At 32.3% G+C, this 16,302-nt stretch overlaps 3 protein-coding genes across 4 annotated transcripts; 1 reads left to right on the forward strand and 2 right to left on the reverse strand.

Annotated features, from left to right (window-relative positions):
- Positions 1-298: 298 nt before the first annotated feature.
- On the reverse strand, positions 299-2,041 carry LOC101217730 (40S ribosomal protein S26-3). The gene is made up of 5 exons (XM_004138349.3): positions 1,883-2,041; positions 1,710-1,802; positions 1,402-1,486; positions 1,179-1,312; positions 299-564 (listed from the first exon to the last, which is right to left on the reverse strand). Exons 1-5 carry the CDS (start codon positions 1,883-1,885, stop codon positions 490-492), a joined length of 390 nt encoding a protein of 129 aa, XP_004138397.1. The 5' UTR covers positions 1,886-2,041; the 3' UTR covers positions 299-489.
- Positions 2,042-5,648: 3,607 nt separating this feature from the next.
- LOC101217266 (reticulon-like protein B16) lies at positions 5,649-8,046 on the forward strand. Of its 2 annotated transcripts, none has more exons than XM_031886610.1 (5): positions 5,649-6,014; positions 6,476-6,656; positions 6,810-6,921; positions 7,266-7,335; positions 7,580-8,046. In XM_031886610.1, the coding sequence occupies exons 1-5, from the start codon at positions 5,900-5,902 to the stop codon at positions 7,744-7,746; spliced, it is 645 nt and encodes a 214-aa protein (XP_031742470.1). In that variant the 5' UTR covers positions 5,649-5,899; the 3' UTR covers positions 7,747-8,046. The 2 variants fall into 2 exon arrangements, with proteins under 2 accessions (XP_031742470.1, XP_004138395.1); XM_004138347.3 differs by having other exon boundaries at positions 5,650-6,014; positions 6,810-6,951.
- Positions 8,047-12,318: 4,272 nt separating this feature from the next.
- Positions 12,319-13,883, reverse strand: LOC101217496 (expansin-A8). The gene is made up of 3 exons (XM_004138348.3): positions 13,690-13,883; positions 13,080-13,392; positions 12,319-12,975 (listed from the first exon to the last, which is right to left on the reverse strand). Exons 1-3 carry the CDS (start codon positions 13,808-13,810, stop codon positions 12,672-12,674), a joined length of 738 nt encoding a protein of 245 aa, XP_004138396.1. The 5' UTR covers positions 13,811-13,883; the 3' UTR covers positions 12,319-12,671.
- Between the last annotated feature and the right edge of the window lie 2,419 nt (positions 13,884-16,302).

A 16,302-nucleotide genomic window follows, 5' to 3' on the forward strand; every position in this document is an offset into this window, starting at 1 on the left:
AGCTCCTCCCGAAAACACTTCATATTTCTAACCTTCGGCACTATTACGAAAAGAAGAAGAACAAAGTTACAAATCGCAAGAACATCTCACGAGAATCCCAACATGGCCAGCTGCATTTGCTTAAAATTAGGGCGAATATTTAAAGTAAAGCTACCACCACAAACATTGTACATTACTAGGACAACCGTGTTTTTTCCTCTACTTTCTAATAATAGAACTAACAAACTCTTCAGAATGGCCTGAATTGTTGACTAAAAAGTAAAGGAGATTAAATGAAACAAGATCGATAGAACAGATCTCATGACAAAAAACAATAAAATATTCAAGTAGAGAACCTATTAAATCAAAAATTGATCAGATTTCACAAGTACAGCATAATTCGATACTCAAAACAAAGCCCTCAAAATATAGTGAAGAATCCTAAATAAAATTGAAGTCCACAAAATCTGAGAAACCACGAGAAAATTAAATAGCATATAAAGCGTTCTTTCAAGCACGGGGTGGAGCTCCACCAGCTCCAACACGAGGGTTCTGTCCTGCCTGTCCAGGCTTTGGTGCATCGTCCTGAGGAAAAACATGGACATAATTCAACTAATTAAACAAGCACCAACAACAGAAGCGTATTTGTATTTGCAAATAAAAAAATAAAACAATATAAGTAGATTTAAAATTGAGTGAGCAGCAACAAAACCATGAATTTCAACGTAAATACTAACAAAACAGCAAAACGTTGCCTCATGTTCCATTAAACACCAAAGTAAACAGAATTAGCAACCTTCAATTTTGAAATTGTGAGACTTGTTAAAAAACAAGGGCAAAGAATGTGCATTAACCCAGCAACATGACAACAGTCATTACACACATCATGATTAACATTAACAAAAATGGATAAATAGAAAAAAGTAAGCTTTGTGAAGATATGTTAAAGGGTCAGCACTAAACACGTATCAATAGGCTTACGATACGGCCATACAACAGTGAGGAATGGCAATATTTACATAAAGACTCCATTCTTAGCAACCAAATCACACAAAAATTGCTAATGAGAAGCTAATCATCCATTGGCAAAAGCTAGAAAGACTAATCATACACGAGCTCATATAAATAGTCATATCAATCTAGGAAAATTAATGAAACGAAAGAACCAAGAAAGAAAAGTAAATAGATTCAAAATATACCCTGCGTCTAATGAAGCGCTGTGGGGGCTCACGTTTCCTCCTGTCAGTGCGTGATCGAACCCTCACAACGTGAGAGTGAATAGCACAAGAAACACAGTACTGCATCTTGGCATAAAGCTTAGGAAGAGTGTATTCTGTATCAAAAAACAATCATACAAAAAATCACTCAAAACTTGCAACATTGGAACATAAAGGAAAAATACACTCAAGAAAAGGATCATACGATCATAAACACAGGCTTCCTGAACATCCCTAACAGCTGCCTGCTCCACAATGTTCCTGACAAGGAACCTCTTGATTGCCTTATCCTATCCACCCCAAGAAGAAACCACATAATTAGATATTCTATACCAAACGATAGTTCAACCGGTAATTGCAAATACGAGACGAAATCAACCCAGAATACCAACAACACAACAGGAAAAGTAAAACCCAGGATGCGAATTACTCGCGTCTTAATTCGATGATGGTTATACATTGAGATGCAAATAGACGGAACATCAAAATAGGGGGGGAAAGAACCCTAGGTACCTTAGGGCAGCATTTGCCGCAGTTGGAACAACGGATGAATTTCACGTGGCCACGTCCATGCTTGTTGCGTCCACCATTCCTGCGCTTGAAAGTCTGAACCAAAAGAGAAATTGTTAAGCAGAATACTAGAGGAGAACGAAGGATCGAAAGAAAGGGGTGAGAGATTAGGTCACCATGGTTGTAGTGTATGAGATGGACGAGCGAATCGGAGAGAATCGGAGAGCTCGTCGGCTGAATTAGGGTTTATGAATGAGTGGTAGTGATCCTTTTATATGAAGGGGAAACAGAAGGTGACCTAGCGAATGAAATCCCTAATTTGGCTTATTTGCATATAACCCCCCATTATTCTTCTCTTTTTCATTTTTTACCTACGACATGGATTCATTACTCATCTTCTTGGCCCATTACATTTCTTTTACACCACTTCTAAATATTGTTATTAACATTTATATTTTTCTTTTTAAAAAAAAAAACTTGTGTTAGATGACATAAACATTTAGAGAAAACAATTCATGAAACATCTTTTTTTGCATATTACAAATATAACAAGTAATTAGTATCACACCTCGTCCCGAATATCTGCTTGCTTGTCTCGCGAGACACCGTGTGACTTAAGCATCATTGACGCCGTTAAACACCAAAGACACTCGTCTTAACTTCCTTATTTTATCTTAAACACCAAAACACTTAACTTCGTGAATATTCTTTAGGCGATAAAAAACTTAAAGCGAAAAAATAAAACAACTTTAAACTTTTATTCCTTAACAAGACATTTAGTACAATAACATAATGATACAACACTTAACCAAAAGATAAAAATCAACCCTTAAACTTAAACACCTTACAACTTCTTGCCTAGCAAACCCAAACTTCCTCTTCCTTTTTGCCTCAACGTCTAAACCTTGGAAGGTAAAATTTTAAAACATAAGTCTAAAATACTTAATGAGGTTTTATGAAATCCTTTTTGCAATACATTTTTATAAACATCATTTCTCATAAATAATATCAAATCATTTCGTTTCGCATAAAACTTTTCTTTATGCTTAACAAACACATTTATAACATAAAAAATTCATATAAACACACATTAGTTAATAATTATTCCTTTCACCGAGGATCCCGAGTCGTTCTCTACATTTGGTATCATTACCTAGTGTTTGACTACTGTAACAACAACATCCGGGAACATATCAATTTGTCATTATTGCTCATATCGTTGAGCTTTATACGCTCCTTTCAATGCATAAGTCGGTTTCTTATCACAATGTAGTCCGTACACCCATTGTGGTCTTAACTCTTTATGTGCACATAAAAGTTAGCATCATCTCAAGGAATCATGGTTTGAAAACCATTTTATAGCATTGAAATTGTATTCATCAAATCAAACTTTAACATTATAAATCATGCTTGAACACATATAAACTTTTCATAGAAATCTCTTTTTGAAACACTTTCTCATTTGAAGTCATCTTTCAAAATAGTAAAGGAAAATCATAAGAAATTTTTTAACATAAAACATCTAAGAAAGCCACTCATAGATCGTAAATCAACCCTTAACTGAAATGTCCAAGACCTCTTTGATCCAAACCTTCACTGCACATAAACTCATTTTCAGTCAGAACCTTTCTTCCAATTTTATAGCTTAATAACATAAAATCCAGAACTCAAATGAAAATGTTTCATTCTACAAAGTCGTTGAAAAATTTCTTAATAATAATACATCAAAATTTTAGCAAAATATTCAACCAAATGCGTCTTGTAACCTTCTTGGAGTAAAGACTGATCAGTTTTTATACGAGAATGACATTCCTCTCTTCTTTTAACTCAAACTCCGCTTTTCTTTTCTCAAATTAAACCAACAGCCCCAATGTAGGAAATAAACTAAAAAATGAAACTTTCTAGAGTAATTTTATTTAATACACACGAGTGTAGTATGAAAAATTCAATATTGAAAATGACCTATTTTTAGAGTCCATTGTATGAATTTACGTTGACACCTCATCTTTACTTAAATCCACCTTAAACCTTATTAAGACACATCCTGCTTATTTTTACACCTTAAAACGCAAGCTAACAAGTCTTTGACACTTCACTTAATCCTTAAATCGCTTGCCTTAAACTTGCCACGTGGTTGTCTAAAACGCATAACTAGCTTCCAATACCATCTCACATAGTTTCTCACTCAGACTACATAACCCGACTTAGAAAGGTTATAACTTAAAATACGTAACTCTTTTGATCAAACTTATTTCTACAAAGTTACTTTAAAACGCGTTAACTTTCTTTTCTCTAAATTTCATAGCCAAACGCCAAACTATGCGTTATGTAGTCTTCTAGGAGTGCATTTTACTCAAATTCACTCATGAATTGACCTTCTCGCCTTCTTTTATCCAAAATGCCAACTTTCTCATATCCAAAATGCCCAACAGCCTTCCTCAATAGACTAGACTCAAATTTTATACTTTCAAGACCAACTCATTTTAGAAGTTAGCTAAAACACCCAACTTCTACAATCCTTCTTTCTCGCCAACCTTAAACACTCAAAATGTCTAAAGTGCTCTTTTTTTATACTTAATCAAAAAACTTATTTCTTTCAAACCTCTTAAATATCTTTGAAAAATCTACAATACCTAAAATTCGGATCTTACAATTAGAATATCGTAGGACTATTAGAAGTTACTAGTTTTTAAATTTGCTGTTTTTGCAATTTAGAAAATATAGTGGGATACTATGTTATTATAAAAAAAAATCTTTTGTTATTTTTAAAAGTGTCCCAATTACATTGGGTACAAATTTAAATATAAAACTAAGCATTTCATCAAATTTTTAAATTTGGAGAATATGTCAAAACATTGATGTAGAAAATAACAAATTATTTAAGTGGGTTTAAATTTAATGGCGATTAAGTAATTAAGCTTGATGACAATTTTATAAATATGTGGAACTTTTACAACTTTAGGGCACTCCTTAGTGAAGCATAAGAAAGAAAAAAATTTAGGTGTTGTTTGTCCTCTTCGATTGGCATCATGTGGGCTTGGCATTTGATGCCAAATCAATGCCCATGGTGTAAAATCATATGTTTAACATGTAGGGTAAATTGACGACTTTTTTTAAAAAAAAAATTACAAATTTCTAATTAACCTATGATAAAATGTAAATTTTTGGTGCATTCAAAAAGTTGGTTGGAGGGAGAAAGGAATTATAACATTGTGTAGATTTGAATAGAGAAGGGTAAGAATGTAAATTCACATAAAAAAAAGGGTTAGTTGTAATAAAGTTTTTAGAAATGAGTTAGTGATAGAAAAGTTTTAGTTTTTAGGTCAGTTTATGAAAGTTTCTTACCATGGTTGAAGTTTGAGGAAGAAGTTATTGTCCATTACTGTCTTAGTTTGTTTGTTGAGGTCATCGACGAAGGCCAAAATTATGTGGCCATAGTTCGTCGAAAAAGTTATTCTTGTTTTACAATCCATCAAAGTCGTTAGAGTTCGTAGTGAGCATCACAGTCATTTCGTTCGTTGAATTCGACATCGAAGTTGTTCCTTTATCACTTAGCAAGGAAGAAATAGTGAAAGAGAAATAGCGAGAAGTATGAAATTAGAGTGTTTTATGAGAGGTAATTATGACGATCCGGATCAAATTTGTTAAAACTCTTTTTTAAGAAGTAATCTTTAAAAAAGAATGGTTTGGGGCCTTAGAATGTTTCTTCTTCTTCTTTTGTTTGGTTATTTTTTATAAATTTGTCTCAAATTAGAAACATCTAATACAATTATTATTATTGGATGGGAAAGTTGATGTTTTGTTTGGATAATTGAGAATCCATTAAACATATATATACATCTACATATACATATATATATAGGAAGTCTAACTTGAAAATTAACTAAAACAATAAAATAGGCATAGAACAACTGTAAGGTTTCCATTAAAATAATACACTATCGTGAAATTAAATTAAAAAAGGAAAAGCGACTTTTTCTTCATATTCATTCAGCCTCCCAGAGAAGAAGAAAGAGGGAATGCTTTGAATTTGGAAGTTAAAAAATTCTTCAATTCCGTGAAATCCATTTCCATCTTTCCCTTCCCATTTCTCCATCATTCAAAAACAAAACCCCCAACACTTCTCCACCTTCAATTTTTACTCTAAACCTCCACAATTCTGTCTCACCGGACCCGACCAATTCATAACTGCAATGGTCGATCTTTCCGAAACGGCTGCCGGCAGCGCTGAAGCCGACGGCAAAGACATACCCTGCACCTCATGTGACCGCCAAACTTTACTCCACCAGTCCATGGGCGGCGGCAAAGGTATTTCAATTCTCCTTACATAATTTCGTTGTCTCTCGATCAATTTCGCGTTTCTGAATTAGATTCCTTCGACCCCTTATCGAGAGTTGATGTTGAATCAGTTGGGTGCAATCGGTGATTCTTGAGGGGTTTGATTTTTTATGATACACTGGATGATATGAAGCTTTAATTTAAATGTTTTCTGAAATGGGTTTGCCTGATTCGTCCATGTTCTTTTCATTTTATCTGTTTGTTTCCCTTTTTCGCATTTCAATTACGACTTTGACTGGTTGAAACTTGAAGTTTTTGTTACCTTTTGGCTTTGGGAATCGGATTCTACATTGGCTATTTTCCCAGTTTTATTACAAATTTCTTGCGTGGTTTTCATCTTTCTTCTTCGTGTCTTATAAGGAAAAATTAAAACCAATGATGATATTCCCCTTTCTCGTTTGATAATCTTGACCCTTTGTTCTTTTGCATAGCGGCTGATATTCTTCTGTGGAAACAGTGGCATGTCTCTATCGGCGTTCTTGTTGTTTCTACAGTATTTTGGCTTCTAATTGAGCACTCCGGATTGCCATTGTTGACAACATGTTCAGATGTCTTGCTGATTTTGGTTGTCCTATTGTTTCTTCGTGCCAACTTCGCTGCATTCCGAAACAAGTACGGTTTTAGCTTACTTATGTTTTGATTCACTCTGAAGTTCTTGCATATCATAGTCTTTTACAGATGACTTTTTGCTTATACTACTTTGTTCTTTCCAGCAGATAATTTGTTTTCCTCGTTAGCTTTTCTTCATTTTCTCTCTTTATGCAGGCAACTTCAAACACTACCGCAGCTGGTACTGTCGGAGGAGTTTGTCAACAACGTAGCAGCATCACTTCGGGCAAAAATCAACAACACCTTACTTATGGCTCATGATATCACGGTTGGCAATGATTTCAAACTCTTTTTCAGGGTTGGTATTTTTGAAGCACCATTGAATTATCATACGTGTGATGCATACTGTGATTCCTAGTCCTAATATCCCATATTATTGGAACTTGAATTAAATGGCCAAAACTGATAAGTATTTACTGGGTTTAAGTACTTTTCTCTGAAAATAATAGATTTAAGAATGTTTTACAGGGTTGTTCTGAGGTAGTTAATATTTTACAGGACAGTTTCAAGAATGCATAAACTTAATATTCACTTCAAGAGCATAATGTTGACTTGCTACTTCTTTGTTTTTGGCTGCAATAATATGATTAACCTTGCAAACACCTTTTGCAGATGGTGATCGGATTGTGGCTTTTATCCGTCGTTGGTAGCTACGTTTCTTTCTTTACCTTTGCATATGTTGGTATGCACGAACATCCTAAAACACTTGCATTCACATTTCTTTAGTTCGTATATGTTCATCTGTTGGTAAATTACGATCCTCAACGACAAGTAAACATTCAGAGAATTTTGTTTGTTTTGTCCATACATCATTTCCTTTCAATGTTTTTTGCTCTCAAGAAATGAATACTGTCTAATGAATGCCCCTTTGTAATCGAGTCTTCTTAACCTAGGATGTTGATTTTTGCCATTTAACTGGATGACAGGAACAATCATCTCAATAACCATCCCTGCTTTGTACAGCAAATACGATAAACACGTTGACAGATACTGCGGAATGATCCGCCAACAATTTAGAAAGCATTATAGAGTGATGGATGAGAGTGTTTTCAGCAGACTCCCTGGTGGTTTATCCAAAGATAAAGATCAGTGAAAAAACTCTGCCTTTAATTTTCTATAGTTTTACTGAAACCACAGGAAGATTGTAACAATGTTCTATCACAAATGAATGCCTTAACTGGATTCTTGAAGGTTATTGCTTGGCCATGTGTATTTCATACCCCAAGGTTTAATGATGTCAGCCATTATAGATCAGATATCACATATTTTAGTTTTTAATTGCTAGAAGAAAAGATCAGGGTTATGTTCTTTTTCTTTTTTGTTTGGGAGAGGTTATTTAATGATATTTATGAATATTTTCTTTTGAAACTTGTAAGTGGGGAAAGCTTTTGAATCTGGTTGGTCAAGGTCTAATACTGAGATTGAATTTCCTTTTTGTCAAGTATGGACCAGCCCACAAAAGGCCTCATTATTGATTACCCAACAATAGGTTAGTTGGTTCATATTTCATAGTGTGTTTGGACTTAAAAAAAGGATAAACTTTGGGACATTGCAAATTTGGTCCCTATTAACTATTAAGTTGGATACGTTTACAATTAAATTGATTAAACAATGTCTTAAATGTCTCTACCAAAGTTAAAAACTAGAATCCTAAATAAAATTATTCAATAAGCCACAAATATCCTATAATTAAATCAAACTTTTCACACACAATTAATACCTATCAAAATTTTAATTTTCTTCTAAAACCTGAAAATTAACACCTATCACTATCAAAGCTCCACCTACTTTCTACCGTCGTTTCACATCTTCTTTAAATCGTGGTCAAGTAGTCGTTTCATATCTTCTTCAAATCGCATTCAAACGTTCAGGGATTCAAAGGTTATCGATCTCTTCACATCTTTCAAACCTTTAAAAAACTTAAGGTATTCAAACGTTGAGGAAAAGAGGGTCATCGAACAACATTTTTGAAATCCTTGAAACTCTTCAAAGTCGAAAAGATTCCAGGTTCCCTATCTTCCGCTTACGTAGATTCCACCAATTTTTTTTTTTAAAAAAAATCTTTCGTCCCCTTTAAACATTTCATCACTTGTAGAAACGATTGGAGCTTCAAGTTTCTTTCCCTTCAAATCGATTTGATCGGTGCAAAAGTGAGATTTTTCAAGGGATTTTCTTCTTCGTAGTTCTTCTTTCGTTCGTTTGAGCTCTCACTTTTAGGAAAATTTATTATGAGTACGTTTAATGTAAAATTTGCAAATAACATAAATATTGGTATTTCAAACTAAGGTAAAAAAGTGCAAATCTACCTACTATTTTTCCAGAGAAATTTTCAAAAATAGCAAATTTTGACAAAATATTTACAACTTATAGCAAATTCTATCAATGATAGTTTTCTTGATAGTTAATTCTATCACCGATAGTCATTGATATACTATCAAGAGAACTATCATTGATAGAATCTAAAATTTTGTTATAGTTTGTAAATATTTTAATTTATTTTACTATTTTAAGAAAAAATCATTTAAATATGTATTTTCTATTAATTTTTAAAAAAACTTTATAATTGCCACAAAGAATATAATTATTTAAAACAGAAAGATATGGATATTCGTAATTTTAGTTGAAATGAAAGAAACTAATCTAACATACGAAATTCTTGTATATATAATTGACATTATTTCACGGGAAGAATTGTAAAATTCAAATTCAATTTTTTATTAAAAATGTATATTGCATATAATTCAATAAATTGTTAATGAATTGTTTAAAATATAATAAATCTGAAAATCTTGTATATATATTTTACATCGTTTTAGGGGAGGTTGATGAAATATTGTCTAGCAACAAAATAGCATATTTAATTAAATTTGAATGTTGTTTGAGAAATACATTGTCTCTATACAATTTGTGATATCTTACCTCGTTTTTGGATCTACTCAAAATATTTTGATTAAATAGATTATCTTATACCTAGGGATAGATTTGAGTTTAAAATAATTAAATACCTTTTCGCAAAATACCGTTTGTAAACATCATTTTGCTAAACATATTCAATTACATGAATTCATTTTTTCACATAAACTTATCATTTCGCACATCACATCAATTTACATTTCCAATATCACACATTAGTCAAGTTATTCCTTCTGCCAAGAATCTTGAATCATTCTCTACGCAAGGACTCATCATCCGCATTTAGACTACTAAGATGACTTTTTCATCATCAACATCCAAAAATATCTTGATTCATTCTTGTTGCTCAGGCCGTTCATTTTCGTTTTCTACATTGGTCCGCTTTACTCCACCATGCAGTCCTTTTTTACATGACTGCCTTTACCCCTATGTGCACATAACAGTTAACTCATCAATAGAAAGATAACTAATGATTTGAACATTTATTCATAAACATCCACAATCTCAATAAACATACTTTGAAATACAACATAAGTTTTATATATATATAAAAATCTCTTTTTAGAAAGCATTTTATTTGAATAATCATTAACTCAAATCAATAAGAAACTTATAAGGAAAACTTTTAACACAAATTTTTAAATAAAGCACTCACTACAGTTGGAAAATAAACTTCAAAGGCTTCTCCTCTTCTTCTTTTCTCGTCGACAAATTGACAACACCTCAACACTTAAATTTTTTCCTTCGAATTCTCAGAATAATCATCCTTAACATTATGATCTCATACTCTACTTATACTACTTCATTATCAAGCTTAGTCATCTTTAGTCTCTTATTACCTTACTAACTCCTACTCTTAGTGATGCATGTGTAAGCTTAAAGTTTAACTTAATCATGTTTAAGTACTTAAACTCTACATATGGTCCATTAAGCATACTTAGAAAATTTATGTGAATTGAAGTTTCCTTGCTTCTTCAAGTAGTCATTTATCTTGTGAAACACCTTAATCGCATAAAAACATAACTTTAAAAAAAAATCTTGTCGCATAACCTTTCTCACAGACTAACCAACCTTTTCTCGCATAGTCCATCCAAAACGTCTCTTTCAGGACATTTAGTCAAATTTTACTTCTTATATTAACTACGAGTCTTAACTACAAGTTTTACATTAACAGAAATCCATAAATGTGTGCATCCCTCATTTGCTAAAAATCTTATTCTCGCTAGTTTTTGCTATATTTCCAACTGCAACCTCTAAATTTGTCATTCCTACATGTCTCTTATGAATTTTATCGGGAATCAATGGTAATCACGTTTTTTTGTTGTTTACCCATGTGTTGCATAGTCGAACTTTGGTCTGGCTCGTGTTTGAAAATTTCACCCTTACCCAGATACTCTAATTGTGTATAAAAATTATGAATTTTTATCACTTATTATTATGTTTACCATTACCATTATCATTTTTGATTGAAATCTATTATAATTGATTGGTAAATTTGACCTAAATTGTAATTTGCGAAACCAGAGGGTTAAATTGTTTCATGAAATTATAAGGGTCAAATTTGATGAAAGGGGATAACTTCACATTAACTGCAATACGTATTTAAAGCTAAATTCACATTATTTGCAGTATTCAATTAACCATAACATCAAAACAACCTAAATACTGGCATGAACAAATAATTTATATTTGGTATGTTGTTCTATATGCAAAATTATATTTGGTATACTGTTTGTGTAAAATGCTACACACACATATAGACAAACAAACTATGATTATAAGAGTTACAAATGTGGGAAAAAGTTAAAATTAAAGCAAATGGGTGTCCCATTTTATATTTTGATGGTCATATGAGTTTTCACATCCAACCAAAACATAGTTTATTGAATCATTGTACTCTTCCATATCATCTCATTATCTATTGTCCATCCACTTCTCACTTCTTCTTCTTCTTCTTCTTTTTAATTTCCATTTTTTCCCTTAATTCAAGAAATGCAATGCAGACGACTTACTTTTAGAAAAGTAATTTATGTTTTATTTATTAGAGTATGTTAGTCTAAGCATTTCTTTTTATTTTACCTTTTCATCATCTATTCTTTCCATCACAACTTCTACTTCTAAACGTGAAGTACCAAACTTCCTAACTCCATTTCTTTTTTCTGTTTTTTATGATAAATTGCCTTCAAAGTTGGTCCATCTATCTATCCAAATGCCTTTATCGTCATTAAATAGTAACAATTTACTTTTGGGTATAGCAAGTGAACTTCACGACGTAGATGACATGCAACTATGACAATTAGCATTGATTGCGTTTTAAAATTTTATTTCTACAGAAAGAAAGAAAGAAAGAAAAAAAAAAGTAGCCAAAGAATTAATACTTGACTTAAAAACTGCAATTAATAACATACCTAAAAAAATCCATAAACCTTTGCTATTTATGTTAAAATTACTCAATTGTTTTTGAACTTACAATATTACCCTTTCATAAAACAAATTCAAAAGTGCCATCTTATGTTAAAAGATTATATAACTCTTAACATTAAAACTTTTTTTCACGAACAAAGGGAATGAAGCTAAGGGTGTTATTATTTTTAATACAAGTCTCGTTTTAAGCTTTATGTTAATAGATGGATTATAGATAACTTATTACATTAAACTTTCATTAAGTATCACTAATGATAAAAGAGTGCCAAAAAGATAATAGGCATAACAAAAAAATTAAAAGAAGTACTAGAAAAATAAGATGTACATATTAAGAAAAATAAAGCTTTTCAATTAAAAGGAAAAATTATATATATAAAACAGAAAACATTAATGCAACGTCCTCATACTAATAAATTGAGAGGACTAAATCAACAATTCCTTTCTAAACATAGAAAACTCCTTCTTCAGTAACCATTTTTCTTCTACACACAATATTTTCCTATATATTTTATATTTATGAATATATATTTATTATATATATATATATTTTTTTTGGGTTTTTTAAATCCCAAAGACCTAGCGGGTGTGAGTCAACCACCACTGCCATAGCCGGCCACCGAAACGAGGGCGCCCGGAGATCTTCCTACTCTACCCTGTGTTTTACCCTCTCTGAGCTTCTTTTTAGAATTGGCCTCCCTCGAACGTCTGACCGAACTGCCAGTTCGCCGGAACGGCGTCGTAGCTAGTGACGGTACGGCCGTCGCTGGTGGTGACTTGGAAAGAGAGGCTCTGTCCATTCAAGTAATTGTTGCTCTGCCAATTCTGACCCCAATTTCTTGACATCGCTTGCCACCCTGTTTTCGAACCTTTGATTGACACCGAATGGATGTCTCCGGCGCCGCCCACATTGGTGATTAGAACTAAGTTGAAGTATGAATGTCCGTTAATGGTGAATCTTATTCCTCCCTTCTTCATACAGGGTACTCTGTAATTCATCAAAATCAGAGATGAGACAAGAAAAAAAGAAAAGAAAAGAAAAGTGGATGGTTTTATCTGTTATAAATCGAAGAAATTGGTTTTTAATTTGACCTTTGGAAAGAAACGGGAACGATTCCGGCACGGTACTGAGCGATTTGGAGAAAGGCAGGCTCAGCCAAATCGAAGTGTTGAAGAGGAGGGTTGCACCAGCCGCCATTGTCGTTGGACAGAGCAAAGTTTGGTGGACAGAAATTAGTGGCGGTGACGATGATTTTTCCGGGAAGACACCATTTAGGATCACTGTTGCAAGTGATTTCATAGCAAGAGCCACAGCTGAGACCATTGTTGAAGAGAGCAGTACTAAGCGCCGCCGTGTTCGTTCCATATCCTTGACTGTACAAATTCCCATACCCACAAGCTCCACCTGATAAAAAGAAAAAACCCAATTCGTCATTAGGACAGAAGTCCAAAGAAACGATCATAAATCACCCATTGACCAGAAAAACAAAATGGATATTAACTAGAGAGGAAGTAACAATGGAGCAACTTGAATCTACAATCTCTTGTAATCTTAAAATACAAATGACCCAAAGCAAATGAGTAAAACGTTAATGGAAGAGAAAGGAAGAATTGAAATCGTAAAATAGTGAAGGGTTAAAAATCTGAAGTTGATGGTTGAAAGTGAAGAAAGGAAGATGGATAGTTTGATTAGTTAGTTTACCCATTGTGCCAGAAGCGTCACCACCGCCGTAGAAGGTGGCGTGGCCGTAATCGGCAGAGATTGAAGGAAGGAAAATGAGGAAGAAAACAGAAAGAGAAGAGAGTAGTGATGAAGGAGCCATGGGAGAAGGAAGGTTTAAGAGTTTTGTAGTGAAGGGTTTGTAGTGGGGGAGTGGGAAGAAATAGAAGAGAGGGTGTTATTTAAATAGAGGGGAAAAGAAAGCAGTTGAAGAAAAGTACAAGTTGGCTATAATTGTGGTGGAGATTGGAATGCAAAATAGAATAAAGCAAAGGGTAAAATAAAATAAAAAGGAGAAAATATATGTTTTGTTATATGTTTTGAGAATCTTTTAATTTACTTCGTTCTCTCAAAAAAAAAAAAAAACGTAAAAGAGTTTAATTGTTAAGAATCACAAAAATTCATTACCTCTCTATTTTTTTATTTATTAAATACTCAGTTTCACCACTAATGTTAATATATATTGCAAAAACTGACAAAATTAGTCCCTAAAATTGAAAGGCAATAGAAATTAATTTGAAAAAGCAGGGTTGTTATCATTTAAGTGAGTGAGTTAGAGGTTAATTTAAAATACTAAACATGAACAAGAAGTGAGGAACAAAAAAGTGAAATATTGAATGAAATTTGTATTAAAAAGACTAAAAATATAATATTTAAAAACATAGAAATCCAATAAAAATAAAACCCAATAGATGAATTAAAATGAGAGGGGGAAGAAGGGGGAAGAAGGGGGAAGAAGGCACATGGGAGGCGTATGAAATGGACTACCAACTCTTTAAACACGGGTGGGCCCATACAGCACATGCTTTTTTCTTTTCTTTAAATTTGGATGGGGAAAGGGAATACGTAATTTCCACGTGGCTGGTATTTTGTTCGTTGGTAAACGGTAGTTAGGAATCTGTGCCGTTAGGATATACCTGAATTTCCGCTTCTCTTCTATATTACCATATCAAACAAACGCCCCTCACTTTCACATTTCTAGGGGTAAGGGTAACCCTATACCCCTCTTCTCCTCTCCTTTCCCGCCCTGATCCCCTTCTCCTTTTCCCTCTATCTTAAATATATACTACTCTTTCATACCTTTCATTTTTAACCCTCAAATTTATCTAATTAATCAATTTTCATACCCTCTTTCTTTCATCCCTCCCCTCTCCTGATTATCTCATTTTTACCCTTCAATTTTCTCTAACCACCCTTTTTCATTGGATGTGAGTCAAGGTCAATGTATGTCCAACACCCTTATTTCTTATCACTCATCTTTCATCCTATACCTTCACTATCTTCAATCCAAATTCATATATCAAAACAGAGTCAAAATATGTCTTCATAAAAGTGTAGTCTCATCATTTTTAAAAAACAATGGACAATCATATATGTGTGTATATATATATTCCCCATATTATTCATCATTACATACACACCCATATTCCTAAATTATTGGCAAATCAATTATTTGAATTTCAACAACATCTTTTCATATAAAAGAATTCTAAATAAATCTTTTGACAAAAAAATTTAACCGATTATTTTATAATTACTTTTACTTCTCTAAAATATTTGAAGCCAGATTATGAATGAAAGTAAAATTTAATATCATATCATCTTTTAAGTAGTAACCAATGAAGAATTCGTCAACATGAGTTCAATGCAATTGACATATGTGTATTCACTTTCTCATATTCTCTTTACATTTAGCCTTTTTGTTTGACTTTTTTTGTACTCATTAAAATAGCATATTGAATTAATAATTCTAATAAGTTTGAGCCATTTTAGACATTGAAACTCTAGATTTGTACATTTTTGCATGTTTTGTTTGTCGTGGAAGCCAATGAATTAAAATTTAGTAGTTTATGATTAATATGTAACGTTAGACTTAGACATGAAAAATGAGTTTTTAAGCACACATTTATATTAATAGTAATTAATTAAATGAAGAAACACACAACTTGTAAGAAACAAATTATTCAAATAGTACTAATTTAATTTGTAAAGTAAAGTGTTGAAATAGAAAATTGTTATTGTTGGATCCAAATTTGAAGATGGATCTACCTTTCATTATTTAAACGTTCTTACAAATTTTGGTAGATTGAGAAAAAGAGTATCTCTCGATTAAAGTGTTGAACTAGTTAATTAAGAAGAAAAACTTAATTATAACTAAGAAGACAAAAAATCAGTTGAAATGTTATTTATTGTTGAAATTAATATTGTAATAGACTAGTTCAACTCTCAAGAATAATGGAGTTTAATCATGTTTTGACTTCATATATTAATTTTAATTTTCACAATTAAAATATTTGGTCATAATAAGAAAAATTAAACCCAAAAATTACACTAACACTCAAATCAATTGAACCTAAAACCTAATGAAATCCATCAATTTTGACTCCCATTCAAAGTGTTCGCTATTTTATAAATTGACTTTTGGTGATTAGCCACATATTTTCAAAATAATTTTTTTTGACTTTCTTTCTAGTTTTAAAAAAACCGTACTTACTCTCAAGTCTCAATTTTATTAATTTATTTACACATATTTCAAAACACAAATAAATTTGTTAGAAATGAATATTAAGATCTAATAAAATTTATCTTTTTATT

The sequence above is a fragment of the Cucumis sativus genome, chromosome 6 (assembly GCF_000004075.3).
Source record: "Cucumis sativus cultivar 9930 chromosome 6, Cucumber_9930_V3, whole genome shotgun sequence".
Classification (NCBI taxonomy): Eukaryota; Viridiplantae; Streptophyta; class Magnoliopsida; order Cucurbitales; family Cucurbitaceae; genus Cucumis; species Cucumis sativus.

Excerpts from the sequence above, each read along its gene's own strand:
- LOC101217730 (XM_004138349.3), bottom strand. Across the intron at positions 1,487-1,709 it reads GCGGCAAATGCTGCCCTAAG|GATAAGGCAATCAAGAGGTT; the intron begins GTACCTAGGGTT and ends TGGGGTGGATAG. Across the intron at positions 1,313-1,401 it reads GGAAGCCTGTGTTTATGATC|AATACACTCTTCCTAAGCTT; the intron begins GTATGATCCTTT and ends TTTTTGATACAG.
- LOC101217266 (XM_004138347.3), top strand. The coding sequence starts at position 5,900 with ATGGTCGATCTTTCCGAAACGGCTGCCGGCAGCGCTGAAGCCGACGGC. Across the intron at positions 6,657-6,809 it reads TTCGCTGCATTCCGAAACAA|GCAACTTCAAACACTACCGC; the intron begins GTACGGTTTTAG and ends CTCTTTATGCAG. Across the intron at positions 7,336-7,579 it reads CTTTACCTTTGCATATGTTG|GAACAATCATCTCAATAACC; the intron begins GTATGCACGAAC and ends ACTGGATGACAG.
- LOC101217496 (XM_004138348.3), bottom strand. The coding sequence starts at position 13,810 with ATGGCTCCTTCATCACTACTCTCTTCTCTTTCTGTTTTCTTCCTCATT. Across the intron at positions 13,393-13,689 it reads TGACGCTTCTGGCACAATGG|GTGGAGCTTGTGGGTATGGG; the intron begins GTAAACTAACTA and ends TCTTTTTATCAG. Across the intron at positions 12,976-13,079 it reads GTTCCCGTTTCTTTCCAAAG|AGTACCCTGTATGAAGAAGG; the intron begins GTCAAATTAAAA and ends GATGAATTACAG.